Source organism: Lissotriton helveticus, chromosome 4_2 (genome assembly GCF_964261635.1).
Source record: "Lissotriton helveticus chromosome 4_2, aLisHel1.1, whole genome shotgun sequence".
NCBI classification, from domain to species: domain Eukaryota; kingdom Metazoa; phylum Chordata; class Amphibia; order Caudata; family Salamandridae; genus Lissotriton; species Lissotriton helveticus.
In genome coordinates this window covers 106162684-106183102 of record NC_136064.1, presented here as the reverse complement: position 1 = coordinate 106183102, position 20419 = coordinate 106162684, and the positions used below count along the sequence as shown (strand labels likewise).

Sequence of the window (20419 nt, the reverse complement as noted above, 5' to 3'; positions counted from 1 at the left end):
CTACATGAAGAATCCTTAGCAGAGGAGTTCTTGTTCGAAACCCTGTCTAGTACACACAGATCTAGTCCGAGTCTTCCCATGCTCAAAGGCTTGATGAGACACGCGGATGACGTCTTTAAAGACCCTGTCCATGCTCGCATTCTGACTCCCAGAATAGATAAAAAGCATAATCCTGCCCCTTCTGATCCACCCTTCATTACAGGACAGTTACCCCTAGACTCACTTGTTGTCTCCAATGCCCGTAAACGGGATAATTCACAAACCTCTGGGGACCCCCCCCCCCCAGACAGAGTCAAAATTAATAGACATCTCTGGCACATTGCTAACACCCAGGCCCTAATAGTCAGGTATGATAGAGCGCACTGGGACGAAATGGATCAATTGCTCCAATATCTGCCAGATGAGCAAAAAACGAAAGTACAGGATTTAGTACAAGAGGGAAAGCTCATCTCCAGTTTCTCTCTTAGATGCGCTTTAGATGCTGCTGACACCGCAGCTCGAGAGATTAATACTAGTGTGCTACTAAGGAGACGCACATGGTTAAGGATTTCCGTGTTCAAACCTGAAGTCCAGCGGTTCATCTTAAATACTCCATTTGATAAAGAGCATCTTTTCGGGCCTGCAGTTGATCTATCTCTGGAGAAGATGAAAAAGACACTGAGGTAGCTAAGTCTATGGGAGCCCTACAGTCTCCTTCAACCCGGGGTTCTTTTCATCGCACCTTTTACATCAGGGGGTCCAAAACTACATTCACGGACACAATTGTTTCCTCCTATAAGGGCAACAATCAATCTTCCTCCACAGGAGGTTTCTTGAGAGGAGGATATAAAGGGAACAATGGCAAAGGCAGAGGAAAGACTTCCACCCCGTAACTCCCCTTTCACTAACAAACAGTGACTTAACTACCCTTCCCCGATCATTTAACACCTGTGAGGGGACGACTTCTGCAATTCCTCCCTATTAAGCAATCTATAACAGACAGCATGGTTATTGCCTGGAGCTTACTACCAATCCTCCAAACATCCCACCTCGTTCTCACAAATTGTCACCAGAACACTTGCACCTCCTCAAACAGGAATCCCAGTCTCTCTTGCTAAAATGGGCAATAGAGCCTGTACTGTTACAATATCAAGGGTCAGGCATATACTCCCTCTATTTTCTAATTCCCAGAAAGGGTCGCTCGTTAAGACCTTTTCTGGACCTCAGAGAACAGAACCACATACTGTCAGAACATTTCCACATGGTGACACTTCAACAAGTGCTCCCACTGCTACAAAAGGGTGGCTTTATGTCTACTCTGGACTTAAAAGATACTTATTTTCACATTCCAATTCACCCCGCTCATCTCAAATATCTCAGTTTTGTGATAGCGGGTCAACATTACCATTTCAAAGTACTACCTTTTGGAGTTACCACTGCTCCCAGAGTATTTACCAAATGTCTGGCAGTAGTCGCAGTTCATCTGAGAAGACAGCATATCAACGTCTTCCCCTATCTGGATGACTGGCTCATCAAAACCAGAACCTACCACAAGTGTCTCCAACATACTCAAGCCACAATTCACTTATTACACCAGCTAGGGTTTACAGTGATTGCGCTGAAGTCTCACCTTCAGCCTTCAAACGCAAAGACTTATTTGGGAACCACCATAGACACTCAAACAGCTTTCCCAGAGTAGACATAATTCACAGTTTTCAGTCTCTTCTCACTCATTTTTAGCCCAGCCACTCGTTACCAGCCAGAGTTTTCATGCAACTGCTGGAAATGATGGCCTCTTGCATCATAATCGTCCCCCATGCAAGACTTCACATGCGTCCCCTTCAAGCATGTTTAGCAGGTCAGTGGAACCAGTCGCAGGGTCTGTTGACCAATCTAGTGTTGGTAGACGGCCGCAGACATCGCTCTCTGCAGTGGTGGAACACACAAAATGTATCCAAAGGGCGGCCCCTCATTGACCCTGTATTACAGACCGTGCTAACAGCAGGCGCACCGTTCACTGGTTGGGGAGCTCAATTACAGGAGTCTAAAGCATAAAAATCCCCATATAAATTACCTAGAGCTACTAGCAGTCTTTTTAACGTGCAAAGCCTTTCACATTCTTTTTGTAGTCAAAGCTGTACTAGGAGTGGGTATTCCTCCGATAGACCTGTTCGCCAGAGCAGAAAACGCAAAATTCCCAAGCTTCGCCTCCAGGTTCCCACACCCGCTCTCCAAAGGCAATGCCCTGTGAATTAACTGGTCAGGGATATTTTCCTACGTTCTTCTGCCTCTCCCACTCATTCCACTGGTAGTTCGGAAGCTCAGACAACCATCCCATGATGCAGGAATGACATACAGGCAAAAGACTCTACATCAGTTCTTAAACGTGGCCATGCACGCACATCAAAGGTCCAGCAGTCTTTAAACACTGCAGCTGTACCCTTTTGGCATGATATATTCATCACTTTGCTGACAACATCAACGTGTTTGCTCAACAGAATCTACAAAAAGGTATTTATCTACCCCAATTGACTATTCACATTTTCTAGAAAAAGCCTCCTTTGTACAAAATGGCGGGGGCCATAAAACTGTAGCAATAAATTCCCCCAACCTGTACCGCCTGTACCACCGCTACTCACGAGGCCTCTCAGTTTAACTCCCCCACACAAGACCACCAAAACAGAGATAAGACTCCCTCCCAGCAAGCCAGAGCTGGGCTTGCTCAAATAGAAACTGAAATAGCCCTTCCTGGTCTTAAGCAACAACAACTGACAGAGGACTATCGGCTATATCTCCCCTATTTGGCGGCCATTTTAGACTGATACTTCTCTTTCTTCGGCGGCCATCCTGGACTAGCCACTCTCACTTCTTGCCCAGACCCTAAGAACTGACTTTTCTTTCTATCAACTACCGCACACCTACATAGCTCTGTATCTAAACACTATAATTAAGTATCTGCCTTTTATTGCAGTACTGTATTTTTATTTTTAATTTTCTATTTTTGTATTTCTACTTTATTATACACATTTGTTGTACTTCTATTTGTATTCTGTGCACTGCTGTACCCTGTACCCACGTCACTTTATCTTCACTTGTAATTCACCGATTACTACCTCATATATGTGTGATTAAGTATCTGCCTCTTATTGCAGTACTGTACTCCTACCTGTACTTTGTAGAATTTTTGTACCCTGTACCCATGTCACTTTATCTTCCGACTATTACCTCATACATGTGTGATTAAGTATCTGCCTCTTATCGCAGTATTATACTCCTACCTGTACTTTGTAGAATTTTTGTACCCTGCACCTATGTCACTTTCTCCTCACAGGTAATGCACCGATCGCTACCTCATATTTCTTTTGGATGCTCGCTAGTGTCATTTATGACTCAAGCAGCCTCTGTCTGCACCCATACTCTGTTAGTATTATACTAGTATTTGTATTTGTAGTGTATATGTATCTTCGTGCGATTAAGTGACTGCTCTATATTGCAGTTTTATACCTCTACTAGTACTCTATACACTCTGCGTAAACTGCACCCATTTCACTTTTCCCTCACCGGTTCGGCACCAAACGCTACCTCATGCTGCACCTGCACCTATCTCACCTTTATCCCTATCATTCACTGTTCGCTACCTCATTTATTTGGTTCTTACACTTACACTCCTAGCTTTATTTTGAACATTTGTAATGCACTGAATGAGAATACTTTTTTCTGCATTTGACTGTTGTTTGTAATTGTTTTTTGTTACTGGCACATGTACCTCACATATTTTTGACTACACACTACTGTCACTTTCGATTCAGGTACTTTACTGCCTGCATAGGTATTCTATTTTATTCCAGTATATTATTTATATTATAGGCTATCACTAGTGACACTCACTAGTGTCTTCCCTGGCCCTGTAACTAGCGGCTGACAGTTTGTACTATCGGCCTATTTCCTACCCCTAACACCACAGCCTCTATAAAATGGAGCTCAACGGCAAGAACACTTTTAGAATTAACTACCCCTCCACTCCTCTCTCCAAAAATGCCACTAAACGTTTTAAACACAACTTCTTGAGGTCACACCCTGAAACACCCTTTGCTGACACTTACTTCTCACTGGGCAATGGAGCCCTGAATACTGATATCATCTTCCACACCTCACGCAGAGCCCAATGGAGGAAAACTTTCCTATCCCTACTCACAGTCTCCACCACCAGGAAAACAACTCATGGCCTAAGTCTCACCATCACACCTTCCCACCTCTTCCCTGGCAGGTCTACCATTACCATCTACAATAACGGGATTGTCCTAATCCAATCCACGGACAAGAACCTGGAATTACTAGACAACCTGTTCCCCAAGTTCAAAGAGCACCTCTCCAAGCTGCGGACCCCCACCCAGAACTCCGCCAGCACTATCACCCCTGACGTCGCAGCCACCACCTACTACACCTCTACCCCTAGCACCCCAGTAAATGGCCCACCTGCTGTTAACGCCCCCCACTCCCCAAGAACAGTCACAAATAACTCCACCGCACATACTTGCAGCCCCTCTAACATGACCCTTCTTATCCCCACCCATATCCCCTCCATCCCTCCCCCCCCGGACAGAACATCCCCCACCCACAACACACCACCATCTGAACAAGCCACCGCCCAAAGTTTATCCACCCCCCCTCCCATCCCCCCCACGACAGACACCTCTCCCTCCCCATCTCCCTTCCCACTCCCACCCACGAGTCTCTCACACCTGACAACAACTCCCACCCACAACACGCCTACATCTGAACACACCATCACTCGGAGTTTATCCACCCATCCCCCCCATCCCCCCCACGGCAGACACCTCTCCCTTCCCTGCTCCCTCCCCACTCCCACTCACAACTCTATCTCCCTCCCAACAAAAGATACAGAACATACCTCCTCCCTTACCTTAGCATCCCCCTCTCTCCCACCTCCTATTCTCAGCCCTCACTACCCTCCTGTCTCCCCCACTGTCCTCAGCCTTCACTCACTATTCTACTCACCGGCTCCGTCTCCCACTGAACTCACTACCTATGCTTCCCACCCACCGCCTGTCTCACCTACATCACCCACACCCCTCGCCCACAAACACGTCCACTCCTTGAATACCATCCCACTCATTAGCTCCGCGGAACCCCTCAACAACACTAGTATACCCCCCCCCGATACCCTGCCTGCTCACCAGCTCACTACTCAACCACTCACCAACGGCTCTCTCCACCAACACCTTCCCCAATGACCCTCCTGACCGGACTTTATCCACCCTCCAACAAGTCAAAGAGGAAATCTTACAAATCAAAAAAGACATCCACGCAATCAAAGACCTTCTCTCCTCACAGCCCAGTCTACCTCCCACCATCCCACTACCCTACAAACGACGCACACTCCCTGCATACCCTCGCCCCCGACGACACCAGCAATGGCCTACTATCCCCGTGCGCAATAATTCCCACCGCGCCCGTCGTGTTCTCAACTCCTTGTCGGACCGCGACCTATGCTCTCTCCTACGCTCTTATGGCCCAGGTCCGGTAAAAGACTTTTCCAACTCACACATCCCCATACCCACAATTCTTACAAACCCTCTAAGGCCCCCAACACTCAACAACAGAGGCTCCGTCCCTAACAACCTCAGAAAAGTTCCCCTCACACTAGAAAGCTCGACCACCCTTCTCTCTCCCAAACTCAAATGCATCCTACTAAACTGCAGATCGGCCCAGAGACATTCCTCCGACATCGCGGATCTCGTCTCAGATAGGGATCTGGACCTAGCCATTCTAACGGAAACGTGGCTCACTGAAGCCTCCACCCCGATTATGGACATACTAGTCCCCCCCAATTATCACATCATTAGGCTGGACAGGTCTCCTGGCAAGACGGGCGGGGGAATTGCATGCATTTTTAGGAGCAACCTCTCCGTTACTCAAGTCACCTCCCCCTCCCTTTCCTCCTGTGAACTCCTCTGCCTCGACATCACCAGTGAGGGCAAACAAGTCTGTGCTTTACATCTCATCTATCACCCGCCTGGTGACAATCTCATATTCACCCAACAAGTCATGGACCTGATCACTTCCAATGCCGGTCGGCAGACCACTCAAGTCTACCTGGGTGACTTCAATCTCCATTGGAACGATCAGAATGACACCGTGGTGAATAGTCTCAAAACTTTCCTCAATGCGCTTGACCTCACCCAATTATGCGATAAACCAACACACGACAAAGGCGCGATACTCGATCTCATCATTGCCAAAGAGAACGCTATTCAACTGGAGGCGATTCTACCCTGCGATTGGTCAGATCACCACATTATCACCTTCTTTATCAACGAAAAAGTTAAACCTAACCCTACTCAACCAATCAAAACCAAAGCATGGAAAAGGGATTTGAAGAATCTCAACCCCTCTACCCTACCTCCCCACATCGGCAACCTCCTCCTTCCCCCTTCAGGGGCCTCAGATGTTCAATCACTGACTGACCACTACCTTGACTCTATGAATACAATAGTCAATGAAGTCGCCCCTCTGCAACTGAAGAGAGTCTCCACCAAAATCTCTAACCCCTGGTATGATGACAGACTCAATGACGAAAGGCGTAATATGCGAATGGCAGAGCGCACCTGGAGATCGGACCCTTCAGCACTGCATCTCAAAAAGCTTAAGAACAAGAGAAATGCCTACTTTAGGAAAATAAAGCGCACAAAGTCGGACTTCTTCAGCCGCCAGTTGGACCAAGCGAAGAACAGGCCAAGAAAGCTGTTCGAACTAATCAAGACCCAAACAAAGGCACAACCCACACAATCAAACAGCACAACAAACGACACCCCACACTGTGAAGCCTTCTCTGCTTTCTTTAAACTAAAGACTGACAACATAAGAAATGACCTCATCATGGATGTAAGCCGATACCCCAACCACACCAGAATGGCAGACACTCAACCTAAAAACAAGGCATCCTGGCAGTACTTCGATACCTATTCAGAAGAAGCAATATACAAACTGCTCTGCACCCTGAAGCCCTCTAATCACCTCACAGACCCTCTACCTGCTAATGCTGTAAAAGACTTTATCCCCTTGCTCCTCCCTCTCTGGACCAAGATCATCAACAGCTCATTGCAACAAGGCCACATTCCAGACTCCCTTAAGGTGGGGCAAGTCACGCCTATACTCAAGAAACCTACAGCTGATCCGTCTGACCTAAACAACTATCGGCCCATCACCAATATCCCCACCCTGGCCAAACTGCTGGAGAAATGTGTCCAACTCCAACTAACAAAACACATTGATCAATTTGACCTCCTCAACCCTCATCAATCGGGCTTCAGAGCGAAACATAGCACGGAAACAGCTATGACACACATAATTGATGACGCCCTCCAAATTCTGGATCGCAATGAGTCCTGCCTCCTCATCCTTCTTGACCTCTCGTCAGCATTTGACACGGTCAAACATGAGAACTTACTGGAGCTGCTAAGCACTAGAATGGGGCTATCGGGAACTGTTCTCAAGTGGTTTTCGTCTTTCCTTCACAATCGGTCTCAGAGGTTCAAGATCGACAATGTGCTATCTACACCTGTGCCTGCAGATCTAGGTGTCCCACAAGGATCCACCCTCTCCCCTACACTGTTCAACCTCGTTATGGAACCGCTCGCCACCTTGCTCCAAGCATCCAATGTTCAATTCCATATGTACGCCGATGACACACAACTCTATCTAAAGTTACAATCCCCGGAAGATATCAAACATCTGAATTCCACGCTTATTAACACCCAATCTTGGCTGGCCGATAATCACCTCAAACTAAATGCTCTCAAAACTGAGTTCCTACTCATCACACCCCCGGCGAAAATCTCCACCACCCAAACCTGGCTCAACAACCTAACAGCACTCAATGTCCAACCTACCATCGTGGACTCGGCGAAATCCCTAGGCATCACACTCGACGCCAAGCTCAACATGCAGCAGCACGTCAGCAAAGCCACAAAAGCAGCTAATTTTCAAATTAACACGCTGAGGAAAATTAAACCCTTCCTCCCGGCCAAAGACTTCCAAACTGCTGTACAAGCTTTAGTCATCCCTCGAATAGACTACGGAATTGCGGCCCTCAGCGGTCTCCCACTATCCACAACAGCACCCTTAAGAGCCTCCCTGAACGCTGCCGCGAGACTCATTACTGGCTCTAGAAAGCATTCGCACATATCCCCAGACTTAAAGACTCTAAAATGGCTGCCTTTTGAAGCCAGAATACATCTAAAAATTGCAGTTATGACACACGCGGCCGTGCACCACAAGGCACCCAACTACCTCGCTCAAAAGCTGTCTATATCAGGAGGTTCGAGATCCAATAGGAGTACAAAAAATCTACTCCTGAAACCTCGTAGATTCCGGAAAGTGAAAACCTACAAGCGCTCCTTCTCAGGAATGGCACCCAGGATCTGGAATGCGCTCCCTCCTGAAATCAGGCTGATCTCCTCCACTGCACTCTTCAAGAAAGAGGTGAAAACAATCCTTCTGGCCAAGATCTCCTGATCGTTCTAGATGTTGGTTCAGAGACTCTGCATTGTTTTATATCACTGCTCACCCTATCCCTTGGCACTATATCTACTTGTCGGGGGCACTACTACGCCACTCTCTTACTACCGACCAAGATGTGATACACGTTGGTTTACTGATCCACCTGAACACCTCTGTAGTGGGATCAATGACTTGTGCTGTCCTATATTACTTCCTTACCTGATTGTATATGGATTGGTTTTATGTATGTTTTTATTAACCATGTTATTACCATGTTATTGACTATTATACTGTTCCCATTATCTCTGTTGACTCCTACTGCCCCTACCCTGTCTTTGTGAAGCGCTCTGATATCTGTAAGGATCCTGTTCGCGCTATATAAAACTTTGAATAAATAAATAAATAAAATCCCTCACAATAATTCTCATAGCTCCAACATGGGCACGTCAACCCTGGTTCACCACCCTGCTGGAACTATCAATATTTCCACACCGAAAGCTGCATCTCAACTCCAGTCTCCTCACTCAAAGCCATGGAGAAATCAGGCATCCAAATCCCAAAGAAATCAACCCGGTGATCTGGCTCCTGAAGTCAGAGTTTGGATATTTACAATTACCACCAGACTGTATGAATATCCTAAGAGAACGTGGAAACCCTCCTACAAGGGCATGTTATGCAGCAAAATGCAAACAATTTGCTATCTATTGTTACAATAAAATATCAATCCTCTCGATGCTTCCATACAGATCATCATCTGGTACCTGTTACATTTACAGCAATCTGGACTAGCGTACACATCCATTGGATACATCTAGCAGCAGTAGCTGCATACTTACAAAACAGACACGTATCTCTATCCCGAGTACCAGTGATTAAAGCCTTTATGGAAGGATTAACAAGAATGACACCACCAAGAGTCCCACCTGCACCAGCGTGGAACTTAAACATAGTCCTTACAAGGCTGATGGGTCCACCATTAGCGCCAATGCACAAAGGTCAGTTACAACACCCCTCATGGAAGGTTGCTTTCCTCATCGTGGTAACATCACTGAGGAGAGTTACGAATTCCAGGCATTAACTATACAAGAGCCTTTCTTTCCGCTTCACAGGGACAAAGTGGTTCTTCGCACCAATCCTACCTTTCTCCTTAAAGTAGTGTCTGCCTTTCATTTCAATCAGGTGAGTAACCTATGATCTTTCCTCAGCCTGATTCTGTGGCAGAGCAAGCTCTACACATCCTTGATGTTAGAAGTGCTCTACTTTATTATTTTGAAAGAACAAAAGAATTTTGTAAAACAAAACTACTTTGTTGCTTTCTCTCCACCACGCAAAGGCAATCCCATATCTAAATCGGGCATTACAAGATGGATTGTAAAATGTATCCAAACAAGTTATACGAAAGCAAAAATAACTTTGTTAGTACACCCTAGAGCGCATTCCACTCGCAAAATAGGGGCTACTAGGGCCTTCATAGGGAATATTCCCCTAGCTGACATCTGTAAGGCAGCAACATGATCTACACCGCACACATTCACCAAACACTATTGTGTAATGTATTAGCGAGGAAACAAGCTAATGTTGGCCAAGCAGTACTTAGAACACTGTTTCAGACAACTACAACAACTACAGGTTAGCCACCGCTTTGGGAGTAATCTGCTGTATAGTCTATGCAAATCATGTGAATTACGGCACACATGCCTCCGATATTTGTTACTTACCCAATAAGCAACTGTTCTTGGCAAGGAGAGCTGTAGATTCACATGCGCCCACCCGCCTCCCCCATCTCCAGTAGTTGTTGCAGTTTCTCAGTTTATATACATACCCATGGACATCTCTAATCTACACTTACTCTGCAGTAAAACAATCTAACAATGGAGTTGATTCCCATGTGCGCTATAACCGAAAGGAGGAGTCACCATACCTCGTGACTGGAAGACTTCTTCGAAGAAAAACACCTTGCAAACATCCAGACCCAACACTAGATGGCAGGAGTATGCAAAGCACGTGAATCTACAGCTCTGCAGGCCAAGAACAGATGCTTACTGGGTAAGTAACATTATCCTTTTCGTTCCTAGTCTATGAGGACTAAGATCGAGGCTAAGCTCACCTTTCTTCCCCCTCATCATTTTCATCTTATAAAATAGCACCACTCAGGGCTTGATGGGTGCATCAAGGTAAGTGGATCGTGGAAGTGGGTGGAGTCGACGTTTGTCATGCTTCCGCAGTTTGGGATTGTAAGCTCCTCAACTGCTGGAGCACCTACTCACAGTCCTGTGGGAGTCCTTCTCGTATGCATGCCCGAAGACTACACGAGTTACCAGTGTGAGTAACTTTAATGTGCACATTACTCCAGCAGCCCCAGTTGGCCTTGTGACTGTTTTTCAACAGTGCATAACTCTGTGTTTTTATCCAACAGATACGCAGCCTCAGCAGAATGCCAACCCGTTTGGACACTACTGAGCTTCGGAGCACGCACCAGGCCGAAGAGGAAGCTGCGTTACTGTGAATGCCAGGGTGGCGGCTCATTGCACGGGAGTAGGATGGGTCTCGCCACCTTCTCTAGTGCTGCACTTGCCCATGAACTCTGTAATATATTTCGGCTCAGCGCCACTGCCTTCCAGTGTGATCAGCGGACGCAACGAGAGGAGCTTTTATTCTTGTAAAAAGAAGAGACATTTGAATATTTAGTTCCTGCAGACGCCCATGGAGATCACGCTGTGCTTTAGTCCTTCTGCTTTTAATATGTTTTTAGTATTTTGTTAAAATAATTGAGTAAACGTTGTAATATTTTGTACTTTATTTATACAGATGAAAACATGTACTGCACATCTTCTCAACAAATACAAAGAGCTTACTTTGCGCGAAGGAACAGTGTGCGGAGTGACTTGTTTTCTTGCTAGCTGGTCTGATATAAATCATTATGCCTACAAGGTACCCTCCTACTAGCCTGGTGCTGCCCCCCCATCCCTATCAGCAGCATCATTCCTCTTTGCATAGCCCTCATGCATCTTCTGTGATACGTGATGCTAGACGCGCCCATGCATTGTGAACATCCATGGCACTTTTAAACTGTTGTTTCATAAAGATTCACCTGTGCAGGTAAGATTAGCATGTTTACTCCAAATGGATCACTGTGCTTTTGCTTGACCATGTAACAAATGCAAACAATTTCTCATATCTCATAACAATGTCATGCAGCTAGGTCCAGCAGCAGACTTTCTGATGGATACTTCTCACTGCAGATGCCTCACCTTGTGAGTACCCCAAGGAGCCAGAGTGGATCTGAAGTGTTTTTTTCTCTGCAAATCCCATGTGTGCTGGTTAGAGGCATCGTGCTTCTCAAGATCAGTTCCGTCACACCTTGGAAGTGACATCGGGTCACTCAAAACCACATTTTACGCACATTAAATATTTTCTTTCTGAACATTTCATTGCGAATACAGAGCTTACTCTGCTATTTGTGTCACCTGAGGGGAAGGAATTGTCCATAAAAAAAGATTTATATATGTTCGAGGCATGTGGGCTGCTGAATTCACATCTTATGCATAGATCGCCGCCTAGTGTTGGGTCCGGATGATTGCACATTGTTGTCCTGGAAGAGTCTTCGAAGTATCACGAGATAGGTGGCTCCTCCCCTGGACTACAGTGCGCATGGGCATCCTCTCCATCCTCGGATTGTTTTTTTCCGCCATTGGGTTCGGATGTACTTTCGTAACTCGCGTTCGGAATCGATATAAAACACTTTTTTCAAGGCCAAAAGGCCTTAGGGACGTCTGTATTGTCTTTCGTTCGGTGCCACGTACTTGTTCCAGTTCTTCAAGCCGGACGTCGAAGGCCGATTGCCTTTTTTCGACATCAAAGGCCCCATCAACGATCTACGATGGAACGGAGCCCGTTCAAACGGTGCCCCGTTTGCAACTCAAAATACCCTCACATCGATGTTCACCCGGTGTGCAATAAATGTCTATCACCGGACCACGATGAGGCCAGCTGCATGGCCTGTTCTCGATTCAGGTCGAAGAAAACGCTTCGACGCGCAGCGAGACAGTTGGCGCGGAAGACAGCGCCCGACCCAGAGAACATCTTCGAGGCTGAAGACGAAGAGGGCGTAGAAGAAGAGGATCCTGATCAACAGTCGGATCCTGCGTCGGAGCAAAACTCAAACTATGATGAAGACGAAGACTACGTCCATGATGAAGACGTCTGTGAGAAGTTGGCCTGATATATAGTGCTCACTATTCTAGTGATCACTTTGTATCATACCAAACAACCCTTATTGATGATTGGTTGTAAGTCAACCTTATAGACCAGCTATCCTAGTAGCATGGACACGAGCAGTCTTCAGGCTAAACTCTAGAGGGCGTGTTAAGCCAGCTGTTTTACCATCACATATACCCCTTGAACACCAAGTGAAAGGACACCACACAAGTTGTTATAAAAATATAGGATATTTATTAATAACAGTTCTACCCTGATCTCTTTATGAGTCAGGGAGCTAAGCACAATACAAAACTCTTACGAAAATACTTTAAGTTGCACAATTTACACAAATGCCCGAGGGGCACGAAAAACCATATACTACAAAAGTGGAATGCGAAATACTAGCAGGTAAGTAACAAGATCCAGAGGCTTCAGGGTCGCTAGGGGTACACTACTGAACCTTCAGATTACGAGCAGGAGACCTAGGGAGATCGGGTGCAGAGTGTGCACTCTCACGCGGGATGCGGGAAGAAGTCTATGGATGCTAGCTTTCGTAAAGTTAGTGTTATCGGACGAATCCGACTAGGTAGACTGAAAACGACAAAGGATCTGGACACTTGGATAGTGAACCTGTGCTGGAGTACCGAAATACTCAAGTTACCTAGCCCAGGGGCCGCGGCTGCATAGGGTTCAAGTGACGTCAGGAATCCTCGTTGAAGTCTATGGAGCCTGAAAGAAGAAGTTGCTGGCAGGCGACCAGTGATTAAGTTTGATGGGATCCAAGCCTGGATCGGAGTTGAAGATGACCTGAAAGCAGAGGGGACTCAGTTCTTAATCACTAGCCAGTGATCAGATGGGCACCAGGATGGCACCGGATGAGGGCACCTCGACCAGGTGAGTGGGCGACGATTGGCTCTGCAGTCTCTCGGACCAGGAGACGTTGTCGGCGACCAGGATGGAGGGGCGAGCTGTCCCACGAGGGTGTCTGCTGTCGGCGCTGCTGAAACCAGGATTGGAGCAACAAGCCTTGGCAAAGGCAAGCCCACGCGGTGGACTCAAAATGGCGTCTGGAGTGGACCAGGAGGGTCCGGGGTGCTCCTCTGTTGGAGGGGACCAAGGGCCAGTCTGGAGCAACCAGACCAGCGAAGAAAGTGTCGTGGATCGTCGTCAGGAGGGCCACAAGCCAGCAGGCAAGTAGCCGGACAACGCGGTGAGCAGTAAACAGCAGAAGGGCCCCACGCAGATCTCGTGGAGGCTGGGGGGCTGGACTTCGGTGCTGGAGCTGCTCAGGGTTAGGGCTTCTCAAACCCCAGTGCACTTACTCGAGGGTCACTCGGGGGTCGTGCTGGTGAAGCGTCGTGCAGGTCTTGAAGATGGCCGGTCCCACGGGTCTCGTCACACCCACGAATCTCAGCTGGGCTGTATGATGTAGGTAGAGGTCAGAGATGGCGGGAAGACCGGGTCTCGTCGAGCTGGGCAGTCTTGATCCGGAGGATGGACTACAGCAAACCGCGAGAGCTTCGATGGTGCCTGCTGGTGCAGGGTGGCTACTCCTTAGCCACAAGGGAGAGTCTTCAGAGAAAGTCAAGAGTCCTTTCGTGGAAAGTAGTCAAGATTCAGAATTATCTAATTTGGGAAGGGGTCCTGCTCCTATCTTTATACTAAGAAAAGGGGCTGGCACGCGACTAAGTCCTGCCCTATGGGTGGGACTAGGAGGGGGGTGGTTACACCCCTCTCCTTTGTCCGGTCTCTCCCCAGCTCAGGGGCTGGGGTGCCCCAGGAACTGGTTTGAGCCGGCCTATGCACAGTGAGCACCGGGGTGCCACTTGCAGTCACCTTCCTTTCAGCCCTGCTTACCTGGGATACACAAAATCCTGTCTGGGATGGTGCTAGCACCGCCCCTGACAGGAAACCCTTTGTCCAGGCCTCCGTTGCTGGAAGGACTCCCAGCAGCAGGAGGGCAGACTTGTGTCTCGGTGGCAGCATCCATTTTGTGGAGCTGAGGCTGTGTCTGACTTTAACCGGGGTTCACAGTTACATACATGTCGTGTCCCTCTAGAAGGGTGGAATGCTAACCCCGTCGCCAGAATTGGCGAGGGGTTAGTATTCCAATTCGTATGACACCTTACTCGACATGTTTTGATAAAGCTATACCAAAGTTAGCATTTAACCACGAGGATTATAATGCACTTAAGAGTATATGGTATAGCGTTATCATGGAACAGCTATTTGGACTTGGTTCCTCAAGCTGCAAATGGGCTCAGCTCACGCCAGAGCACCATCTCACATAATTCCAAGCACTCTGCCTTCAGGATTGATAAGGCCTGCCATAGGAGTGACTGGTAGGAATATATGTGTCCATTTTAGGGTTAGATATAGGAATACTATATCTAAAGCAAAGGGTGTTTACACCACCTTGCCCCAGCTGTCGTGCAGCCAGTTGTGTCTGTTTGGGTGGCCAGCCAGGGGTGGCATAATACATGCTTCAGCCCCTGGTAGGCCCTGGGTACACCTATGCCCTGGATACCTAAGGTATGCTGTACAGGGACTGATAAGGTGGCCCAGTACCAATTGGTAAAATGCACCTAAGGTACATGGTTGTAATTTAGAGAGAGAACAGCTAGGCTGTGGGTCTGATTAGCAGGCCCACAGCCAGGGAAAGTCGTAAATCAGTGAAGCAAAAAGCAAAAATCTGGGGTGGCCATGGGATTGCAGACCCCACTCTCCTACAACGTCGTCGAGGTAGGAGACGACGCACAAGCCATTGGAGCCGTCGATGACGACTCAAGCGATGAGCAAGGCCCAACCGCAGTCGCGGGGCCCGATAATGACACTGTACCTTCTAAGGCTCAGGTCGAGGCATCGCCGGAAGGCCTTAGCCAAGGTCTTCATCTACATTCTATAGCCCCGCTTCAAGGCCCGGCTAAGAATATTTCTAAAGAGCCATCGGTCGATCAACCACAGTCAGTGGTGAAATCGAAACCGAAACCAACAGAAGATAAACCGAAACTGATAACAACAGTCATCGGATCGACGACTTCGAATCCAATCAAATCGAAGAGTGTCATCGACCCCTCTGGGTCAAAAGGGGGTGTCGGACCGAAGATCGGATCGCCAAAACCTGTATCTAAAGTCAAGCACGTCACGCTGACGCCGTCGACGTCCAAGTCCAAGGATGGCGACACTGACAAAGGACTCAAGGCTCAGAAGACTATCGATCCGAAGCTTCCGGCCTACAAACAACTAATGGCCAAAGCCTTCGAGTCGAAAACCAAACTCGACCCGAAAGAGCATAGCAAGTCGAAGCGGAAGAGCGTGCCTGCTGCGCACCAAGAGCTCGAGGTGACGCATGGCCACGAACAGCATCCTGATAAAACGAAGTCGGTCGGATCGAAGGCGGCGCCAACCTCAAAGCAGGTCAGTCCGTCTCCAAGGCCTACGCCACCAATAAAGTACGGACTGCCTCCGACTGCGCGCCCTAAGGCTCTCCAGCTACAAAAAAGCACCAAGACCACAACAAAATCGTCGGTGGCCTCAAGGACACAGCCCATGGAAGAGGATGTGGTGTTCCAAGCGCCATCATATGATAATCAGTCGAAACTTTTCATCGACTCCGATACTGGAAGACTCACTATTTATAAACGTAAGATCATTCCAGAAAACCCTATGGAGTCATACAGGATACCACTCAGAAAGAAAAGGGACTCTGCTACCTCACCTGCTCTTTTTGAACTTATCGAGTCCTATGGACAGAAATACACCTATTCTCCCACACATACCACTGAGGATGTGGGTGAAGGATACAATGAGGATGAATTTAATTATCATATTGACACAGATCAAGAGGAGTCTCAACGCTGGACTGACCCTGTTGACCCTGGTGAGCCACACGCCACACCTGACACTCAGTCCTATACAGTCAAAACCTCGCCTACTGAAGATACGGCTGCGTTTAACGCATCAATTGAAAGCACAGCCAGTAACCATGATGTCGAAATGCACGCTGACCCGGTAGAAGAGGACTTTTTGTTTGATACTTTCTCAACTTCGGAAAGATCGGTAAAAACATTACCTATGCTTAAGGGTGTCCTTAAACACGCTGGTGACATTTTCAAAGAAACCACGAGGGCACGGGTTGTAAACGCCAGAATTGAACGGAAATACAGGCCTGCGCCTGTAGACCCTACGTACATCAAAGGCCAGCTCCCATTGGACTCCTTGGTGGTGGCTAATGCTCGTAAGAGAGCGAACTCTCAAACAAGTGGTGATGCTCCTCCTCCGGACAAAGAATCCAAAATCTTGGAAGCTTCTGGCAAACGTGTGGCGGCTCAAGCGGTAAATATTTGGAGAATCTCAAATACACAGGCCCTATTAGCCAGATATGATAGGGCTCATTACGACACGTTAGAGCAGCTACTACAACACCTGCCTGACGCTTATAAGGAGGGAGCAGAAATGCTAATACAGGAAGGGAAGCTAATTACAAACGCATCCATTAAATGTGCGCTAGATGCGGCAGACACAGCAGCTAGGGCCATCAACACCCGTGTGATGCTCAGAAGGCATGCCTGGCTCCGCATCTCTGGTTTCAAGCCAGAGATCCAAACAACTTTACTCAATCAGCCGGTTAACCCTGACTTTCTATTTGGTCCCGATGTAGACACGACCCTAGAAAAAATTAAGAAAGACACTGAGACAGCCAAATCCATGGGAGCTCTGCAGTCACAGCAGTTCAGGGGCGGTTCCTTTCGTCGCTCCGGTAACAGGGGAGCTTCTAGAGGTCAAGCATCACAGCAAGCCCAATACAACAAAGGAGGAACACAAACCACCTATAACAAGAGCAATAGGGGTGGATACCGTGGGAACAGCACCAAAGGCAGAGGACGAGGAAATACTAATACCAGATCCTCCGCCACCAATAAACAGTGACGTCTTGTCACTGCCCCCAGACCATATAACACCGGTCGGGGGAAGACTTCAGCAGTTCCTGCCAGTCTGGCAAGGCATTACCACAGACAGGTGGGTGATACAACTTATCCAATACGGCTATTGTCTAGAACTAACCTCCACTCCACCCAACATACCCCCAAGGCACCGTCCTATGTCCGCAGAGCGCATGCACTTATTGCAGCAAGAAGTCGTATCCATGCAGCAAAAAGGGGCCATAGAACTCGTGCCTTTAGAACAGGGTACAGGGGTGTACTCACTGTACTTCTTTATCCCAAAGAAGGATGGGTCTCTCAGGCCCATTCTGGACCTCAGACCCTTGAACCAATACATCTTGTCAGAACATTTTCACATGCTCACTTTGCAGCAGGTTCACCCATTACTCAGTCAGGGGGATTTCCTAGAAACCCTAGACCTGAAGGACGCATATTTCCACATTCCAATTCACCCAAGTCACAGGGAATATCTCAGATTCACCATAAACAACCAGCATTACCAGTTCAAGGTCCTGCCTTTCGGGGTCACTACGGCCCCCAGAGTGTTTACCAAGTGCTTAGCGACGGTAGCTGCGCACCTTCGGAGACAACACATCCATGTCTACCCTTATCTGGACAACTGGCTTATCCAAGCAAAGTCAGCCCAGCAATGTGCCAGCCACATGTCCCGCACAATTCACCTCCTGCACAGTCTGGGATTTTCACTAAATTACCCAAAATCTCATCTTCAACCCGCACATGTACAACAGTACCTAGGTGCGGAAATAAACACCCTGACAGCAACAGCACAGCCAAATTCAGCAAGAATCAACAGCATGCAATTGCTGATTAAAAAATTCAGACCCCATCACTCACTCCCAGCGCAAGTGTTTATGCAGCTGATAGGCATGATGGCCTCCTGCATCTTTATAGTCCCCCACGCGAGGTTACACATGCGTCCGCTTCAGGAGTGCTTGGCACGACAGTGGAACCAGGCTCAGGGACATCTAAAGGACCTAGTGTTGGTGACAGGTCGTGCACACAACTCTCTGCATTGGTGGAACACACAAAACCTTTGCAGGGGACGACAGTTCCAAGAGCCTGTACCACAGAGGAACAGACACTCCTGAGGCACAGCCGGGAGAGACACTCTGATTTTAAAAACTGTACTTAGCACCTGTGTTTTTATACTCATTATTACTTGGCTGCTTACTTGTTAAGATCTCCAAATACCCAGGTTCACGGGGGACTCTCCCGCGCAGCGGATCTTAGCGCTGCTGCGGGCCGGGTAAAGCATCGCCGCCAGCATTCACGAGGCCACGCCCCTTTTTACCCTATAACAATGTGCATTCATCGGACGCGCAGCGGACGAGCGCAGCGGGCGCGCCGTCAGCGCGCCAAAGGCGCGCCTAAGGCAAGCCCGTCTGCGCCCGTCATCACCTGCACATCGCCTCTCGCCAGAACCCCTGGCCGATGTCATCTGGGCACGATACACTATGGTAGGGAGGAACTTATGGCATTTAATCTCGGCTTTCCCCCTGCCTAACCAACCCTCCTATTTTTGGAGACTCTTCATGGGATTGCCCTGCCTGTGGCTCTTTTATTATCCCGCCCCCCGCACTTTTGAAATGCGTTCATCAGTCTAAATCCCAGACACAGCTTAAAATACTACAGCTTAATGTCAGATCCTTGGCAAAACATCATGCCGAAGTCTGATCTTATCTCTGAAGAACACCCTGATATATTGTTTGTGTGAAACCTGGTTAAGTGATGACCTGGTAACGGTCATCAACCTAGCTTTACCGCTTGGTTACTCCATGTGTACACTAAACAGGGCGTCTAGGGGAGCGGGGATAGCAATCGTTTTTAAATCACATTACACTTGCATATTTAATAAAGCGCAGGTGGTAGACTGCGAAGCGGCGCATTTCCAGGTAGCTGTGAGTGCACAGTACTCACTATCAGGCCTCCTTATATATCGTCCTCCGGGCATTGCAAATACGTTAAAAAAAATGCTTCCCGAGGTTGCTAGTGAGCTTGCAGCAGGTTCTGCTAATTTTAGCATTTGTGGTGATCTTAATCTCCACCAGGACCAGGCTCGAGAGAACGCTACCTTTGTAGCAGATCTTGCTGCTCTTGAGCTGGACCAATTAGTCCCTGGAGCTACACATTTAGCAGGACACCTGCTGGACCCATTATTTACTAACCTTCACTCTGTTACTATGAATCAACCATCTCCCATGGGTTGGACAGACCACTACCTGATTAGATGGTTTGTCCCCTCATTGAACGCCCTAATAATGGGACACCTAGGTCGATTTTTAAACGGCCTTGGCATAAGTTGAAGCTGGACGAGTGTCATCACTTTCTTAATACCAACCCTCTAGACAACCATCAAGACTACGATCGCTTCTGCGAATGGATCTTGCAAGGTTTGGATGCCCTTATTCCAGCAAAATGGGTGAAAGGTCGCAGTTCTACCTCTAATCCTTGGTACAACAACTCTTTAACCACTCTGCGGAAAGCCTGTAAAAAAGCTGAACGCAACTGGAGAAAAGATTACCTACCAGAGAAAAAAAGATATTACTTAACAATGGTAAAATCTTACCATAAAGCAGTCTGCAAAGCATGCACATCATTCTATGCTATGGAGATTAGCTCCAGCTCTAATCCCACTAAATGCATTTTTAAAATCCTGAAAGATCTCAGGACAAGAAAAGTTGGTACCTCAGTGGTAGCTCCAAAACAATAGAGGAAGTGAAGAGGTATTGACAGAATCACCCTCCAATTCGATA

The 20419-nt window shown here is 47.7% G+C and overlaps 1 protein-coding gene across 9 annotated transcripts in view; it reads left to right on the top strand.

Moving 5' to 3' along the window:
* The window catches only part of MED12 (mediator complex subunit 12), a 614738-nt gene extending 603367 nt beyond the window's left edge, over positions 1-11371 (top strand). For 8 of the 9 annotated variants that reach the window (XM_078640219.1, XM_078640216.1, XM_078640215.1 and 5 more), the window contains one exon: positions 10919-11371. In XM_078640219.1, the coding sequence (XP_078496345.1) occupies positions 10919-10962 (44 nt within the window). In that variant the 3' untranslated portion in view covers positions 10963-11371. The remainder of the gene's footprint in view (positions 1-10918) is intronic. The other variant, XM_078640213.1, reaches the window with a different exon arrangement.
* Positions 11372-20419: the final 9048 nt, after the last annotated feature.